At 41.6% G+C, this 16,085-nt stretch overlaps 1 protein-coding gene across 1 annotated transcript in view; it reads left to right on the forward strand.

Moving 5' to 3' along the window:
* Positions 1-16,085, forward strand: part of LOC123380052 (ATPase 13A5) — a 92,131-nt gene that overhangs the window by 61,741 nt on the left and 14,305 nt on the right. The window contains 9 exon segments of the mRNA XM_045037321.1: positions 1,419-1,607; positions 5,586-5,621; positions 5,623-5,648; positions 6,615-6,619; positions 7,252-7,406; positions 9,939-10,025; positions 10,614-10,770; positions 12,734-12,851; positions 15,983-16,083. Coding sequence (XP_044893256.1) covers positions 1,419-1,607; positions 5,586-5,621; positions 5,623-5,648; positions 6,615-6,619; positions 7,252-7,406; positions 9,939-10,025; positions 10,614-10,770; positions 12,734-12,851; positions 15,983-16,083 — 874 coding nt within the window.

Genomic DNA, 16,085 nt, shown 5'->3' on the forward strand with positions numbered 1-16,085 from the left:
GGCAGACTGTTAAAGCAAGTGGGACTGGAACTTGAGGCACTGTGCCAGTTTCATCTGGGGAGCAGGAACATTGAGCAGGAAAACAAACACAAGGCCCTCTTCTGTGGACCAGGAAGCACCCACAGTGATTAGGAATGAAGGTTTCCCGGGTAGGACTCAACATCTAATACACACCAAAGCAGCGATACTAATTGTAGATCCCACCTTCTTGTGGGTCATAACCTGTGACCCTGCTGGCTTCCTCCATCTGTACTGTCTCAGGAATAGACAGAGCTGAGTCCTCAGGGTCAACACTTTGTGGCCGTGGTTGGGAAAACAGAGAACGCTGGATTTTGTGACAGTCTGAGATTGGACCAATGATGTATCTAGCAGCCTTTGATATTGAACTTGAATCTGTATTTCCAGTACTCAGAAGAGGACTTTAGTGGCTAAAATTATGGTTAATTTCATAAAAATCTAGGGTAAGGCCATTAATATCTAGAGAAGGTGAAAAATAAAACAAGCCATGCTGTGATTTGATCTTGGCCCCATTCTTATCAGCCATGTGAATTTCTGTGGACCCGCCTGGGATCTATCTTGACTCTCTGAGAATTGACTGGATACTATAAGACACTGGTCACATATTTGTGCCCCCCGAGTGGGACAGCCTAGGGTTCAGATCCTCACCATTTAACTAGCAGATGGCTTGGGGAAGTTATTTTAATTTTTTAAACCTTGGTTTCTTTATCTGTTAAATGGAGAAAATAACAGTGTTTACCTCCTAAGGTTGTTGTGAGGAGTAACTAAATCATTTATGTAGCCTAATCCAGCTCTCGCCCCAGAATGTGTGCAGTGAGAACAAGCTGTTTTTACTATGGACTTTCCTTTAGCAGACTCTTGGTCATCATTTTTATCAGGTTACCATTCATTTAATAGTTCCTGTGTCAGAAACTGTGCTAGGCTCTATATCTAGAGATGAATAAGATGAACTTGCAAAGGACTTCAAAGATGTATAAGCCACAGCTGCTGCACCCAAGCGGTTTGGAAGCGACTGGGGGAGATTTATAACCCAACTGTCAAGCCCGTGTGTGAAATGTTACAACTCAAAAATGGTCTCAGTGCCTGGGGAGTCTAAGAGGGTGTGTTATGATGAGCAGAGGAAGGATGGTACTCTGGGTGGAGGGAATGCCAAGCGAAGAGAAACAGAGTCAAAAAGGGCAGGGTGGACATAGAAAAGGGGTCAGAGTTTCTTTTGTGTGCAATGGGAGACAACTTGTCTGTTCCTTAAGCACACCCAAGAGATCTCTCTGCCCCACGGAGAGAGCAGCTCTCTTTAAATATTTTGAGTTTCTAGAACTCTTGGAGTGCTGCAGGAGATGGTGCTAGAAAGGGTGCTGCCCTGTGCTGCTAGGCTAACCTCTATGTCCCTCCCTCCCTAGGTTTCTCCAAGAGACACGGCAACCATGGCCCTGCTTCTCCTCACCGTGACTGTCCCTCCTGTGCTACCAGCTGCCCTGACCACAGGAATCGTGTATGCACAAAAGAGGCTGAAGAAAAAGAAAATCTTCTGTATTTCCCCACAGAGAATCAATATGTGTGGACAAATAAACCTCGTGTGCTTTGACAAAGTATGATCTAAACTTTCCTGGTTGGAGGTTGATTTCAAGGCAGAGCAGAGCTGGGAAAGGCCTCCAAGAATGCCTGGTTCACTGCTCTCATTTTACATATAGGAACACTGAGGCCAGAGAAGGTCACACAGTGGGCTAGTGTGAGACCATGCTCTACAAGCCCACTGTACAGAGTCCTAAGGAAGTGGTTTAGCTATATCACATCATAAGTTTCTTCCCTATGAAATTTAATATTTTTGTGCCTGTATTGGGTTTCAAAACAATCTCTTATTGTAATAACTTCTATGACTGACTGGCTTTTTCAGGCAAAAAAAAATTGTGAGAAACATTTCTCTTACCTGAAATACTTTGTCCTGTGCCTAGTTGAAAATATTCCATTTTTCTCCTCTGCTTCTTTTAAGGAAAAGGAGGGAGGGGACAGTGCCTGTGTTAATGCACTCAGTCCCTCCTTTCTCCTTTGACCCCCAGGTTATCAGGACTCAGGACTAGAAGAATGTTGTCCTGTAACTGCTTAGGGTTCTGGAGGTAGCAGGGGAGAAGTATGTCCAAATGGGAAGGATTGCTGCTCTGGGACAGGTCTAAATCCTCTTTCTGTGACTCTCCTGTGGGGGTCCTGTGTCCCTCTGGAGGGACCTCAGCCTCATCCACCTGCTGTTCAGATCCTGCCCTCTGCTTGGGCAGGCCAATTTAATTGTTGTAACACAGTGGGCCTGGCCGGTCCCTCCATGTCTTCACTTTGTTTGTATTCGAATAATTAAGGCTTTGACACTTTTTAATTAACCTACCTTGGCCAAGAGTCCCATTAATAAGAGGGTCCTTGCTCTGGAGAAGCTCGTGACTTAGCTGAGGAAGCAGGTACAATGGAAGTGTAAACCATGAAAATGCAGTGAAATGCATGCTCAAAGAGGCATGGAAAAGCATCGAAGTTAAGTTACCTGCCATGGATGGGAGGTCACCGCTGAGCTGTGGCTTTGCTTGTTAGATAGACTGGGCTCAGAGATGAGCAGTTCAGAAGCACAGGGATGTCATGGCCTGTGGCATGTGGGTTTGGCTACAACAGGGGCTGTGTGGTAGGGAATGTAGCTGGAGAGGAAGAGCCCAATTGCTCAGGGCCTGATGTGTCAAGCTAAGAAGTGGGGCCTTGTGAAGGAGAATGGGAGCCGTACCATTGTTTTTTAAAGATGATCAAAGACGTTTTTATAGGTGTGTTTTGTTTATTCCATCGAGGGTAATTGGTGAGAAGGAACAGAAGGGAGGTAGGACTGAGACAGGAAGCTAATCTAGGGAAGACTGAAGAGATGGGTCATTGTCCTAAGCAAGGAGGGCAAGAATTGGAGAGTATAGGACAAACTGGAGAGACACCATGAGTAGACTTGACAAGTCTTGGCTCCACACTGGAAGCAGCTCAGCCCTAAAATTAGTTCCATTCTATTCTGGCTGAGTTTCCTCTGGCAAAGAAAACCCTCAATCACCACTCCACAAGTTAACCACTAGGGTTAACAGTAGCTTCTTTTAGTTCCACGGCCTTGGAAGTTTTCTGGTAGGGATTCCCCTTATTTACCCAGCAGCCTCACTCGTGCCTGTAATATAAGAGGGAGATTTATAAAGTTAGGTTCATTACATATTTGTCTTATTCTAAAACTAATTTTTCCAGTTGTTCATTTAATAACGTCTCATACAAAGCTTTTCCTCTCCACGTCCTCATGTGCTCCTTTGCTAGGCCAACTGAGGACCTGTTCCTCGGCACGCTTGGCCAAACCCCAGTGGCATGACAACATGTCATAGTGCAAAAAACACTGGGTTGGGAATCGGCAAAATGAGAAATCAAGAGAAATTTGAACTCCAATGATCTCTCGGTGCCTTTCCAGCTTGTACATTGTAAAACTCTACCAATATGGTGTTGGAATGAAGCACCCCACAATTAATCGAGGTCCCCATCTACTTTTATTTCCACTTAGAAGACATTCACCATGTGCTTCTTATTCCCACATATTTCTAGTTTATGTTGGTCTAAGTTCTCTAAAACAGTTCTCTCTTTTCTATTCAGCTCAGCCCAAGCCTGGGCTAGTATTTATGCTAAGAAGTTGGCTTTTTCTGTCTTATTCCCTTTACAACTGTAACTATAGTTTTCTTTCTGTTCATGGCTAGTTTTATAGTATAAGAATCATTTTCACATAGAGAAATGACACGGTCCCATTTCTGTTTGCTGCCATGTAATCTCTGTTTTCATGTTCAAAATGTTGATGTGTAAAAATATAATCTGATCATCAGGGAAATATTTCAGTTTGAATTAAGCTGCTAACTCTTTTTGAAATGGAATAACTCAAGAGGATTTGGAATCTAAACACACAGGTTGGAACCCTCATAAAATGCAGGAGGGAAATGAAGCAAATAGGTTTTTTTCTATTGTTCTTCAAGGAGTAACTCACACAAAGCATGTTAGCTTTCTGTGAAGCCCAAATAAATGAATGAAACAAAGAATCCTTCATTCCTTAATTGGAAGTCCAGTATGGGTTTTCTCTTTCTGCATGCTTTGCAAAATTTATTTAACATTTGTCCTCTAGAGGGAGATTCTAGATGGGCCAGATTCTGGTTCTTTCTCTCCAACCTGCAAGCCACTGGACCTTGAGGCTGCTCCTTTAACTTCTAACCTGAGAATGTCCCTTCCCTATTTAGTCGATTGTAAGAATTAGAAGCATTGTAAGCACTTCATCATAAAGCGTTATGCCAATTTAATGTGCTGTAATGAAAGAAATGTCATTTGATAGGAAGCTAGAAAATTCAGTGTCTTATACAGAAATGACTGTAAAAAGTGATGACAGAGACCTGGGTGTCAGTATTGAAAAGGGATACACCCCAGCACTTGGGAATGTTCTGCTCAGCCTTGACAGCGCTGAAGTAGTGGGAGCCACATGGTTACTCTGACTGGGTGTTGGCCTCTTGCATAAAGACACCGGGGTCTGTAATTAATGGTGGGCTATGAAGCAATAAGCAAATTCAAAGTGCTGTCATAGTACTTAGTTCCATGTTGCTTTGTTACATTATGTGATAAATACTCTCCCATAATATAGCAAATCAAATCTCCCAACCATTTTCCTCTTGATCTAACAATAAAACCCATTCATGGGCATTAATGAGTATTTATTATTAGCACTTCATTTCTCTCTAAATTCTCAAAGCCCTTTATCAACATTTCATTATCAATCCGGACAGTCATCATGTCACCCATATTTTAGAAAATTGCTGTGAGCCAGATGGCAGACTATGAACTAATCAGTCTTAAAAAGAAAGAAAAATTCTGAACTCTGCTTTAGAAAGATAGCAGGTGCCAACTATAAAGTCAAACTCGTACTGGTCCTTATTGGATTTCCATTCACTAAATGCTTCTCATTTAACAACAGCAAGTGCAAAAATAAACACACAAAAGCAAAACACTAACATTTGATTGTTATCTAGAATCATTTGTTATCTAGATATCTAGATTGGTATCTAGAATCATTTCATTATTGACACAGTCTTTTCAGGAATCATTTGTCACCGGCTGAAATTCTTCCTTCAGGTACCCTTCTCTGATTTAAAATTTAATGCTTGTTCAAGAGTGCCTGAGTGTGCCTGAGTGGCTCAGTTGGTTAAGCGTCTGACTGGCTCATGTCATGATCTCACAGTTTGAGCCCAGCATCAAGCTCACTGCTGTCAGCATGGAGTCTGCTTTGGATCCTCTGTTTCCCTCTCTCTCTGCCCTGCTCCCCCCCCCCCCCCGCCACTCAAGGCATGCACACATGCTCGCTCTCTGTCAAAAATAAACATTAAAAACATTTTAAAAAATAATAAAAAAAACAAAATTTAATGCTTACAAACAAGGACTTTGGACAACTAGATCTACTTTATTTAATGTTTTGGGAGGTTGGGTTTTGTTTAAATCATGATATAATCAAAAGTTCTAAATCTTATGCTAATACCAATTCTAACTTCTTCCAGACTGGCACTCTTACGGAAGATGGGCTGGACCTCTGGGGGGACTGTCCCTACTGCTGACAACTGGTAAGCACTTCAGTGAAGATGGGATGTGGGATTGGTGTAGCTACCTTGGTGCTATTCAAGTCCATCCTTCTGGTGTCCCAATTATTCTAACTTGTTAAATTAAATGGGTTCTAAGTTCAGAATCAGATGGGGAAAATAGGCCTTCAAACTCCACATGAAAAAAATAGAACGAACTGAATGAGTAAGAAGCTGAATGAATAAAAAAGAGGAGCAAAGGGTGAAATCATAACGGTACTTAATTAAAAACCACAAAGATTTGCTGGTGGTTATTGGACTGGGCGGGGGTGTGTGTGGGGGGGGAGTCCAGAAAGGAAGAGTTCCTTCCCTTCCCTCATGTAGCTCACATCTCATGGGATTGAAAGGCACAAATGCATTCATCTTCTACACATAATACAGTCCATGGAAAGAGCTATGATTAAGGCACGCATATCAGAAGAGACAAGAAAAAATAATAATGATTGTTTGATATAATACACAGTCTTGGATTTTGGAATAACATAGTGGGTAAAAGGTCGAAATTAATTTTGGAAATGAACAGAATGAGGAAAAACACCTGACAAAGATAGCACTTGAGATAGAATGTTAAAGGGTCTATGGCTGCCATTTTTACGGACACAGGTGAAAAGCTGGCCACAGGAGAGGGGAGAACAATCACAGAGATGCTACCCCAGAATGGATAGTGAGGAGAGGGCCCTAGCTCCCCTTCCCCACAGGGCTGAGATCTGCCCCCCTCGGTCTAAGTACAAGATGCCTTGACTCTTCAGCTCTAGATATCCCCCTTTGGCTCTAAACAGTGGTTGAAACTCTGTCATTGAGTCATGCAGGGGCTCTCCAGCACAGTGACGGGGCCAATCACAGCTCTGGCACGAGATAACAGCAAACAGGCAGTGCGGTGTTGCAGAAAATACTTGGGTTCAACCCTACTCATGTGGTTCAGCTCCTGGTTGCTCAGATGGCCGGGCCAAGCTTTTGTCCAGACAGGCACTGCTTTGTCTTCTATTGGCCAGACCAGTGAAAGGGGAATAAGGATGCTTAGAGTTTTACCCCCTCCTCTCTTTTCCTTTCCCCAAATGCTCAGGTTTTCGGGGTGTAGAAACCACTGGCTACAATTATCATTCGGCTATTAGATGGGAAATGAGAATGGTAAACTGTACCAGTCTACCATCATAAAGGAAAATGAGACGCTGGATATCTATGCCAGGAGTTTCTAGAAATAGGGCAAAGGACTGAGTCATGAGAAATATTTCAGAGTCCAGGTGTGCTTTTCTTTTATTTTAAAATTTTTTAATGTTTATTTTTGAGAGAGAGAGAGAGCATGAGGGGGGGGAGGAGTGGAGAGAGAGGGAGACAGATTCTGAAGCTGGCTGCAGGCTCTGAGCTTACTGCCACCCTAGGCACTGACCTCAAGTAACCTGACAGAAGTCTCTGTGATTATATCCAGGCACTTAGACTATATCATACGGGGCATGAAGAGCTCTGGAAGGATTTGAACATAAAGGTTAAGCATTATTGAAACTCTGTGTTGGCAAGATTTAAGGGGCAGAGTGTGTAAAATGATTTTGTTGAAGACTTTCATTTCTTAATCATCTTCTCTCCCAGTTAGCTTTGCCTCAGGAAGTGAATAGCTTTGCCTCAGGCAAGGTTTTGCCATGGGGCCCGCTGTGTGCTGCCATGACCAGCTGCCACTCTCTGATCCTTCTCAATGGGACCATCCAAGGAGACCCACTGGACCTCAAAATGTTTGAGGGCACTGCCTGGGTAAGATGATAGTTTCTTGTTTTGGCTAAATGAGAACAACTTGAAGAAATCCTTACTGAAAGTGGAAAAGTTTTCTAACTTTGATTGAAGCTCAGAGAAGATTTGTAACAACATTGAAGGAAGGTTTGACTACCTGAATTTCCCAGTATCTGCTCCCAAGAACTCTGTTAATGAGTGCAGCTTGAAATAAGGTTCCGTGATCAAATCGTTTGGGAACCTGCTGTTTTAAGAAAGTAAAATTGATTTATTGACTACCAGATTTCTTTAGTATACTGTGGTGCATTGTGAATATTCAAGAAGGAATAGGATAAGCAGCATTTACCAAACCTTCTTGACCACAAAACCTTGACAGGCCAAAACGTAGTACATTCTCGGTAACACTCACAGGGAAACAGTGGTCTAAAGCAGTGCTATTCAGTAGAGTAGCCACTAGCCGGCGACATGTGGTTATCGAGTACTTAAAATTTGGCTATGCAACCAAGGACTGAATTTTTCAATTTTATTCACTTTAATCAATTTAAATATAAATGGCCACAGGTGGCTGGTAGCTACTGTATTAGACAGTATAGGTCTAGATACTAGCCTGAAGGTTTCCCAGTCCAACTGGGTCAATTTTTTGAGCTGAGTATGAACAGTTGAAGGGTATAAACCCATTCTCGTGGCTGTCATGACATGGTGAGCAGACCTCTTGACCCCATCACTTTCTAGCTGTGTGACCCCAAATCCAGAACGAAGATTCTGCGTCTGTTACCTCAGGTGTGCATTGGTGATAATAATGCCTCACTCACCGACTTGTGGTAAGCACTGATCCTATGAGCCTACAGGGGCTGCTTGCATTGAAAAGTGCCCACCAAGTGAAAAGCATTCATTCATTCAGTCAGTCAGTCACTATTTAGTTAATTATGTTACTCTGCTCTCCAAAAAAACCAAACCAAAACAAAACACGTTTTCAAGCTACTGACAATGATATCTTAACTACAGGGCAGCATTTAAACAGAATGTTAAAGGAATGAAAACACATGACTGCAGGGACATGAAATACACCTCACAGAAAGGCAAATTTATAGATGTATAGATTTATAGTGGGGGGAGGGGCACCTGAGTGGCTCAGTGGGTTACGTGTCCGATTCTTGGTTTTGACTCAGGTCATGAACTCACGGGTTCATGAATTCAAGCCCCGACTTGGGCTCTCCACTGGCAGTGTGGAGCCTGCTTGGGATTCCCTCTCCCTCTCTCTCTCTGCCCCCCCCCCACACTGTTTCTATCTAAAATAAATAAACTTATAAAAAATTTTTAAAAAAGTGTGTACTGGCAAAATTGTAGCTTTCTAGAAGCCAAAATAATAAAAGAGGAAACCTGGTAAACATGGAAATTTTTGATACCAGCGAGTTAAAATTTAAGCATTTGCTGTGGAGAAATCTTCTACTTAAACACAAAGGGATAATCACTTTCCCGGATCTTAACGGAGAGGAATCAGTGTAATTATTACACATTGCCCTCACCGGCATCCTTCGCGTAGACACAATGATGAGCTGCTTAGGGTCATTCTTACTATATGTGACTTTGATCCTGGTTCTGACGGTGGCTCTTCTCCATCGAGGGGTGTTGGTCTATTTGTACAAATGACATACAAGTTGGGGTCTTGTGCAGGAACATAAATTGCTAGGATTAGCTCTGTAAGAACTGTCTTTAAGAGCAGTGGTATCCACCCCAAGCAAAGTATAGAAGTGCAAAGTGATTTGCAGAATTTAAAGCTAGGTGAGAAACAGTATCGAATTAAATATCCTTTGGTGGATAGGAACCTGTCAGGAAACATAAGGAGGAGGGGAAATATCCTTGTAGACTCTAATAATTTTAGTGCTACAAGGGATGTCAGAATATTTTTCAGAAGAAATTTGAGATCTGGAGAAATGGAGGCATTGTCCCCAATGTTAAACAGGTAAGTGATGGAGCAGAGGCCAAATGTTGTCTCCTGTTTTCTGATTTGTATATCTGACTGCCTTTCCTATATTTTAGGTTAATATTGGTTTCTCAAATGGTGTAACTTATACTGTTGCAACCTCCAAAGAATGTAAACTGTTTTCAAATATGCTTTGTAATTTGCCAGCAGCTAACTTGCTAACTCTCTAGCTAACCAATTAGGCTAGTAACGTAGATACAGAATAAGAATTAATCCCAGGTTTATCTCAAGACCCAATCCTAACTCAGCTGAGGGCTAATATGCTCAGCTATATTAAATTCTCATCCAATTACTAGTCATACCATTCAGGAAGAGCCATTGGCCTGTAGCCAGCATTTCTTCCATCAATTACCACTTAAACTGTAGTCACAATATTTCTGGCTTTTTGACATTCAACAAGGTCCTTAATAACGCAACAGAAATTTGACAATGATGGTATTCAGATAATTGGCCTACAAGAGAAAATATGTGGAAGGGGCTTTGAAAAGTTTCAAGTGCTATGTAAATGAGAGGTATTTCTTTCTTACTATTTTGCTCTAAGGAATCTTATGAATGTTTTCATTTTGAAACAGATAATGGAAGATTGCGATGCAGACTACCGCACATTTGGGATGCCAGGTTCAAACATAATAATAAAGCCAGGACCAAAAGCCAGTTGGGTATGACTTGCTTTTTCAAATCAGACAGCTCTTTCTCCTTGAAACTAACAGTGTCCATAGTTGGTTTGCTCGTCCCTTCATTCCTGAATCTATTTTTAAATTTATTCATGAACCTGTCTTATGCTAGAGCACTGCACTAGGTGCTAAGGGATAGAGTGATTTCAGAGCTAGATGTGTGGGGCTCTGTGTTGGAGGAGTACAGAGGCTAGTAGAAAAATCCATATAGGTGCAAATCAGTGCAATACCCTGGGCCGACTGCTATAATAAAGGCTGAAGAAAGAGCTGCAGGCGTTCAGAGGTGAGAGTGAATACTATTTATGAGAGAGAAGTGCCACAGAGGAAGGGACCTGTGAACTTGGCCTGGAAGATGATTAGGATTTCTCCAGGCAGTCAAAGGGAAAGGTCTTGCAGAACCAGACAACTTGATGAGGGAATCGCCATCGAGGCAGACAGAAAAGTATCAATGTTGTGACAAACATACCACTTCATGACGTCCCTGGGTTCATTGCAGAGCAAGTCCTATTTGTTGGTGTGCATCTGTGAAATTTCACAAGCATCTTAAGCTCCCCTTTGTTGGTGCTGTCTCAGAGTCCCGTGGAAGCCATAGCCATCTTGCGCCAGTTTCCATTTTCCTCAAGCCTGCAGAGGATGTCTGTGGTCGCTCAGGTGGCAGGGGAGGATCACTTCCATGTGTACATGAAGGGTGCCCCGGAGATGCTGGCCAAGTTCTGCAAGTCTGAAACAGGTAATAATTGACCCTGTTCTCTCTTTTAGGAGGTAAAAATGTTTTAGAAGCCCAAACACACAAAGCACACAAGACTAAATGAATGTAGAAGTGATTGTTTTCTCAGTGGGTGAGAAGTGGGCCCAGGAGATCTGATAAGACAGAGGTGACCATTTCAAGGCCGTGAGGCAGAGAGTAAATATCTGGCTTTGATCCATCCAGAAAAGTCCAACCACAATGGGGTATCAGGGAAGGAGATGTGAAGCAAATATCAGGAGCCAGAACAGGAAGCTACGTAAGGGTGAGCAAACCAGGAACGTGTGAAGGGAATAATGGGACAGGTCTGGGCCCTGCACTCAACCTGCAGCTGGGGCGCTCCACCTGACACCTCTGGGGGCTGGCACCACGTAAGGGCCTCGTGCCGGTCAATGGAAGGAGAATACAGACAAGATAAATCTTTCACACACACACAAAGTAATTAGAGCAAATTAGACGGTATTAGAGAAATGCAATTGATCATTTTCACAGCTATTTCATCTTTCTGGGCTAGATTTTGAGCTGATTTGTATTGTCTCTTTGTCTTACAAACATATGCACTAAGCTGCAGCCCAGATTTGTAAGGATATTGTTGCATTCAAATGAGTTCATTTGGATAAAATTGTCCTTTTTCTCCTGATTTTCATCTACATTCTCCCTATGATTGCTGATAGCCATCAACTTGTGCACACAATTTTAGATTTGGCAAATGATTGCTTTAACTTCTCCCTCTACTTAGAGCCTTTTTTACCTTAGAAGCGGCCCCTTTTTCTGACCTTGATCTTCCTCAGAACTCCCATGACCTCTAACACTCTATCCCTCTATCCCTCTATCCCTCACAGACTGATGGCCTATATTTTGCTATACATTTTTTTTTTCAGTCTCACAGATGCAAGTGAGTATCTTCCTGAAATTTTAACTGGTGATTATTGCCCTTGCTCCCTGGTAAGGGTTTGGGCCAGTCACTTCTCACCTCTCATCCTTCTGGTAGCCTTTCCAATTCTTATTTGTCCTGACCTCAGATCTTTGACATATGCTAATAACTTCAGTGATTTCTCCCCCTGTATTTAGGAAATAGAGAGCTAGGCGATGCCTTGATCCCCACCTTCTGGATCATTTTAGAATTACAGGAAGGTTGAGCTGAATGGGGACATTGAGGTCCACACCCTCTCATTCTATGGATGGGAAAATTGAGGAGCCAGAAGAGAGACCTACCAAGCCCAAGGTCAGAGAGCTAGTTGGCAGTAGAGTGGATACTAGAAATCAAGTGTTTTGCTAAGCCACTACACTTCCATTACACTGTTCTTTTTAATGCTCTTCTAGGCATCCTATGAGCCATAAAGATTTCACAAATATTGTAATATTGGTAATGACTACCATGCCAAAATACACAAACGTTGGCATTGTGTCGTCTGTCCTCTATAGCAGGGATTGCGAACTTTTTTGCAAAGAGCTAGGTGGAAAATAACTTTGTTTTTGCAGGCCACATGGTGTCTGTCTCAACTGCTCAACCCTGCGATTGTGACCCCAAACCCGACATAGATGATAAACAAATGGGCATGGTTGCATTTCAATAAAACTTTGTTTACAAAAACAAGCAATGGACCAAATTTGGCCTTTAGTTTGCTGACCCCTGATCCAGAGGATCAGCTGTTTTCATTTTATCCTTGTAGACATAGTCGTGAGGTCTATCCTTATTAAAGCCAGCCAGTGGAGTTGACACCCAGGGGATGACCGGCGCATCCTTGGCATTCATTTCTGTCAGAATAATAAGAGCACCCTAATGAAGTTGTGGCTTTTAGCCAGAGCTGTAGTTTTTCTATTAAAGTTTTTTTTTTTTTTTTGGAATTTTAAAACAAGGTACAGTGACTGGATCCCAGAGTCTTGCTTAGGAGGTGGGCAGCCTTCAGTGTGACCTTACCTTTACCTCTTTCCTCTCACCTGACAGTACCCAAGAATTTCCCACAGGAACTCAGGAAATACACAATACAAGGCTTCCGTGTCATTGCTTTTGCCCATAAAGGCTTGAAGATGAAGAAGCTTTCAGATGTAGAGAATATAGCGAGGTAAGGAAGTCAGATATCGACAATCTAGAGCAGGGTCTGTGTGTGTGAAGTAAATGAATGCTGGAGATGGACTGAAGGACAGCTCCAATCACGAGAAAGCTTCCTGGAAATGGAAAGTCGTCTCATCCTATCTCCTAACTTGGAACCGTAAGCCACACTGGGGAAGACTGGTTGGAGGTAGAACAAAGATGGTAGTCCAGATCTCTTGACTCCCAGCTGTCAGTGAGCTATCTCTGCCCGGCAGTCCATCATCCAATCAAAACTAACCAACACTCCTTCAATCTTGGAAGATCGTGTGGCTGACTGGCTTGGGGGTCCTACGTACAAACGGGTTGAGGAGGAGAGAGTGGGCGCTGTGACACACTGACCTCCAGTATGCTTTAAACCTGGTTTCAGACCTGGAGATGTAGTGAATCTAAGTTGAGTTATATGAAATAGGATTCAGTATTAATTACACTAATGGATAAGATGTCCTCATTAGAGTATAATCTGCAGATTCTTTTCTCTTTTAATGTTTCTCAGTTTTTAAAGGTTATTTTTGAATTGTCTAAGACAAAAGAGTAGTGAAATACTGCGGAACATTGAATAACTATGCATTATCTTCGATGTAGTGTTGCTGATAGAGAAACCCTCACTTACGTACAATTAGCACCTTCACATAAGATTTGGATATCCTTGGTTCAATGTTACTGTTTACAAGCTATGTCCATGTGTTCTAATAGAATCTTTGTCCCTTCCTTGCACTGTGTCTATTTCCCTCGTCTCTCAAGTGTAAGAGTGGATGATCTTTAAGGAGTCTTTCAGCCATGACATTTTAATCTAAATAGAATCACAAAGCTCATTTTGAAATCAATGAAATAAATTATGGCACTCTCAGATTTAACATTAAAGGTGTTAGCTATTCTTCAGAAAGCACCAAGACCCATAACACACAGGGTTTTGTAATTTCTCAAGGCAAAAATTTTAATAACAAAAGCTAAGGTTATGTGTGAAGAAAAAAATTCATGTAGTTTGACCAGGAATATTGCCACCACCCAGCTGCCACACACTAATGTAGCTGTGATGTTCTCATTTAAAAGTCACTGAGGAGTAAACATGATTATAAATATAACAGAATAAGAAAGTGATGATCAAATGTGCTAGATTTCCAATCATCTCAGATTTTCCCAGAGAATATCAGGATCCTATTATGCTCCTTAAAATTTCGCTACTATTTTCAAACAGAGTAAGGGAAAAGTGTTTTTTTTTTTTAGAATCAAATTATATTTCGCAAAGTTTTCGAATCAGAAAGATCAAAAACTTCTTTAAAAACTGGTGTGTCATAAAAGGGAAGTAGAAGAGTTTCTTTCTGTCTCTCTCTCTCTTTTTTTTCTTTTGGAAAAAATAAAACACCCCACACTAACAAACAGAAGAAATACTTTGTCAAAATTCTCCCTTTCATTGGTTTAGCAAATTTCTATTGAGTTAGAGTGTGCACGAGATACTTTTTAAGGCGCTGAAGATTCTGAAGTGAGACAATCTTTGCCCTCAGAAGCTTATATCCTAATTGGGAAAGGTAGATAATGATACCATTTTACCTGGAGTGATCAGGGAAAGTCCTCTGAAGAGGTGCCATTTGAACAGAGATATGGCGTGAGGATATCCAGAAGAAGAGTATTGCAGGCAGCCAGGAGAGTGAGTGCAAGGGTCCTGACACAAGGATTTGCTGGGAATGTTGCAAGGTAGCAAGAGGCCCAAGTGCCTGAATTGGTGAAAAACCGAAGAGTCCTGAGACCAAAACTGGAAGAAACTGGTGGGACGATTCTTTGTTTTAGTTCTAGCTAATGGGAAAATATGACTCCAATGTATATTAGACAGCTATGAAGTTAAATGATAGAAATTTAACACATTATTAAGGTAGGTCTTTCATAATATTCTCTGAGATCACTGAGGCAGGATTCATATCTGATAATCTGAGTACTCAGCAAGTGCCCAATACAAGGTCTAAAACAGAGTGATTGTTTGTTGAGTGGACTTTTGAATGAAAGATGGAGTAACTTGTTCTGTACTCCAGAGAGAAGTTTCCTCACTGTGTTCCCATCTAAGTTTGAGTAATATTTTTCATCAAGAAATCCAACTCTGCTCTTTCTCTTGAAGAAGGTTTACTGACTGTGTGTACCAGCAAGATAGAAAATAAATAACATCAAAGAAAACTAGAGAGGTGATTAAGTGCAGACAGATTTCTATCATTTCTGTAAGATGAAAAGTAGGTGGGGGGCGGTGAATGGAGTCTGAATCAGTAGGGATGAAAGAAGTGTGGTCTACGCCATGCCAGAGAGAGAGATGGTGAGAAGGAAGTTGCTCCACCCTGTAGAGCCTGACAGGCAGAGACTCAGCTCTATCACGTACTGTGGAAGGTAGACGTGGGACAGGACTGAACATGGGAGATTGTACCCAACAAGGTTAGGTCCTTAGGTCTCCAGCTCCTCCTGCAATCTTAACTCCTCCCTGGGCAGAAAAAGGAACAATGCGAGATTAAGAAAGAGATCTGGGCCCCCCACGTTGACTTTTTAAAAAGTCACCTGAGATTTATTCCATTCCTGACGTGAGTTCCTATAAAATGAGTGTAACCCAGTTAGACTCCAAGCTTCCAATTTCAAATTCTGATAACTTTTTGAAGGCTTAGCTGATATCATATATTTTCTGGAGGTTACAGATGGAGGTTGAAAGGAATGATTCCATATTCAACCATTACCGTAGTATCCCGTAGACTTACTAAATGCCTAACTAAACTGATTACCAGGTCACAAAAAAGGTCTTTGAAATTAAAAACAAAATATGTGTGATTAACAAAAATTTTAGAAACCAACAGAAGAGTTGGTAGATAAACACATTCTTTTAAAAAATGGAGTTGAAAAATGGAAGAAGTTGCTAAAAGATATAAAAATAGTTGCCCCAGGGAAGGAGAAGGAGTGAATAGGGGTGGAGACAGGGATTATTGGTTTTCATCATAAGATTTTGGGTTCTTTTTTATTTTTAAAATATATGCATGCATTACATTGATAAAATTTAGAAAAAGTTTTTTAAGGAAGAAATAAATTCAACCATCAAGACTCCTTAAATAAGTTTAATATTTTCTCCTGAATCCCAAGAGAGAAGGTGGAGTCAGACTTGACATTTCTGGGACTTCTCATAATGGAGAATCGCTTGAAAAAAGAAAGCAAGTCAGTCTTGAAGGAACTGCATGAAGCCTGC

Source organism: Felis catus, chromosome C2 (genome assembly GCF_018350175.1).
Source record: "Felis catus isolate Fca126 chromosome C2, F.catus_Fca126_mat1.0, whole genome shotgun sequence".
Lineage (NCBI taxonomy): Eukaryota > Metazoa > Chordata > Mammalia > Carnivora > Felidae > Felis > Felis catus.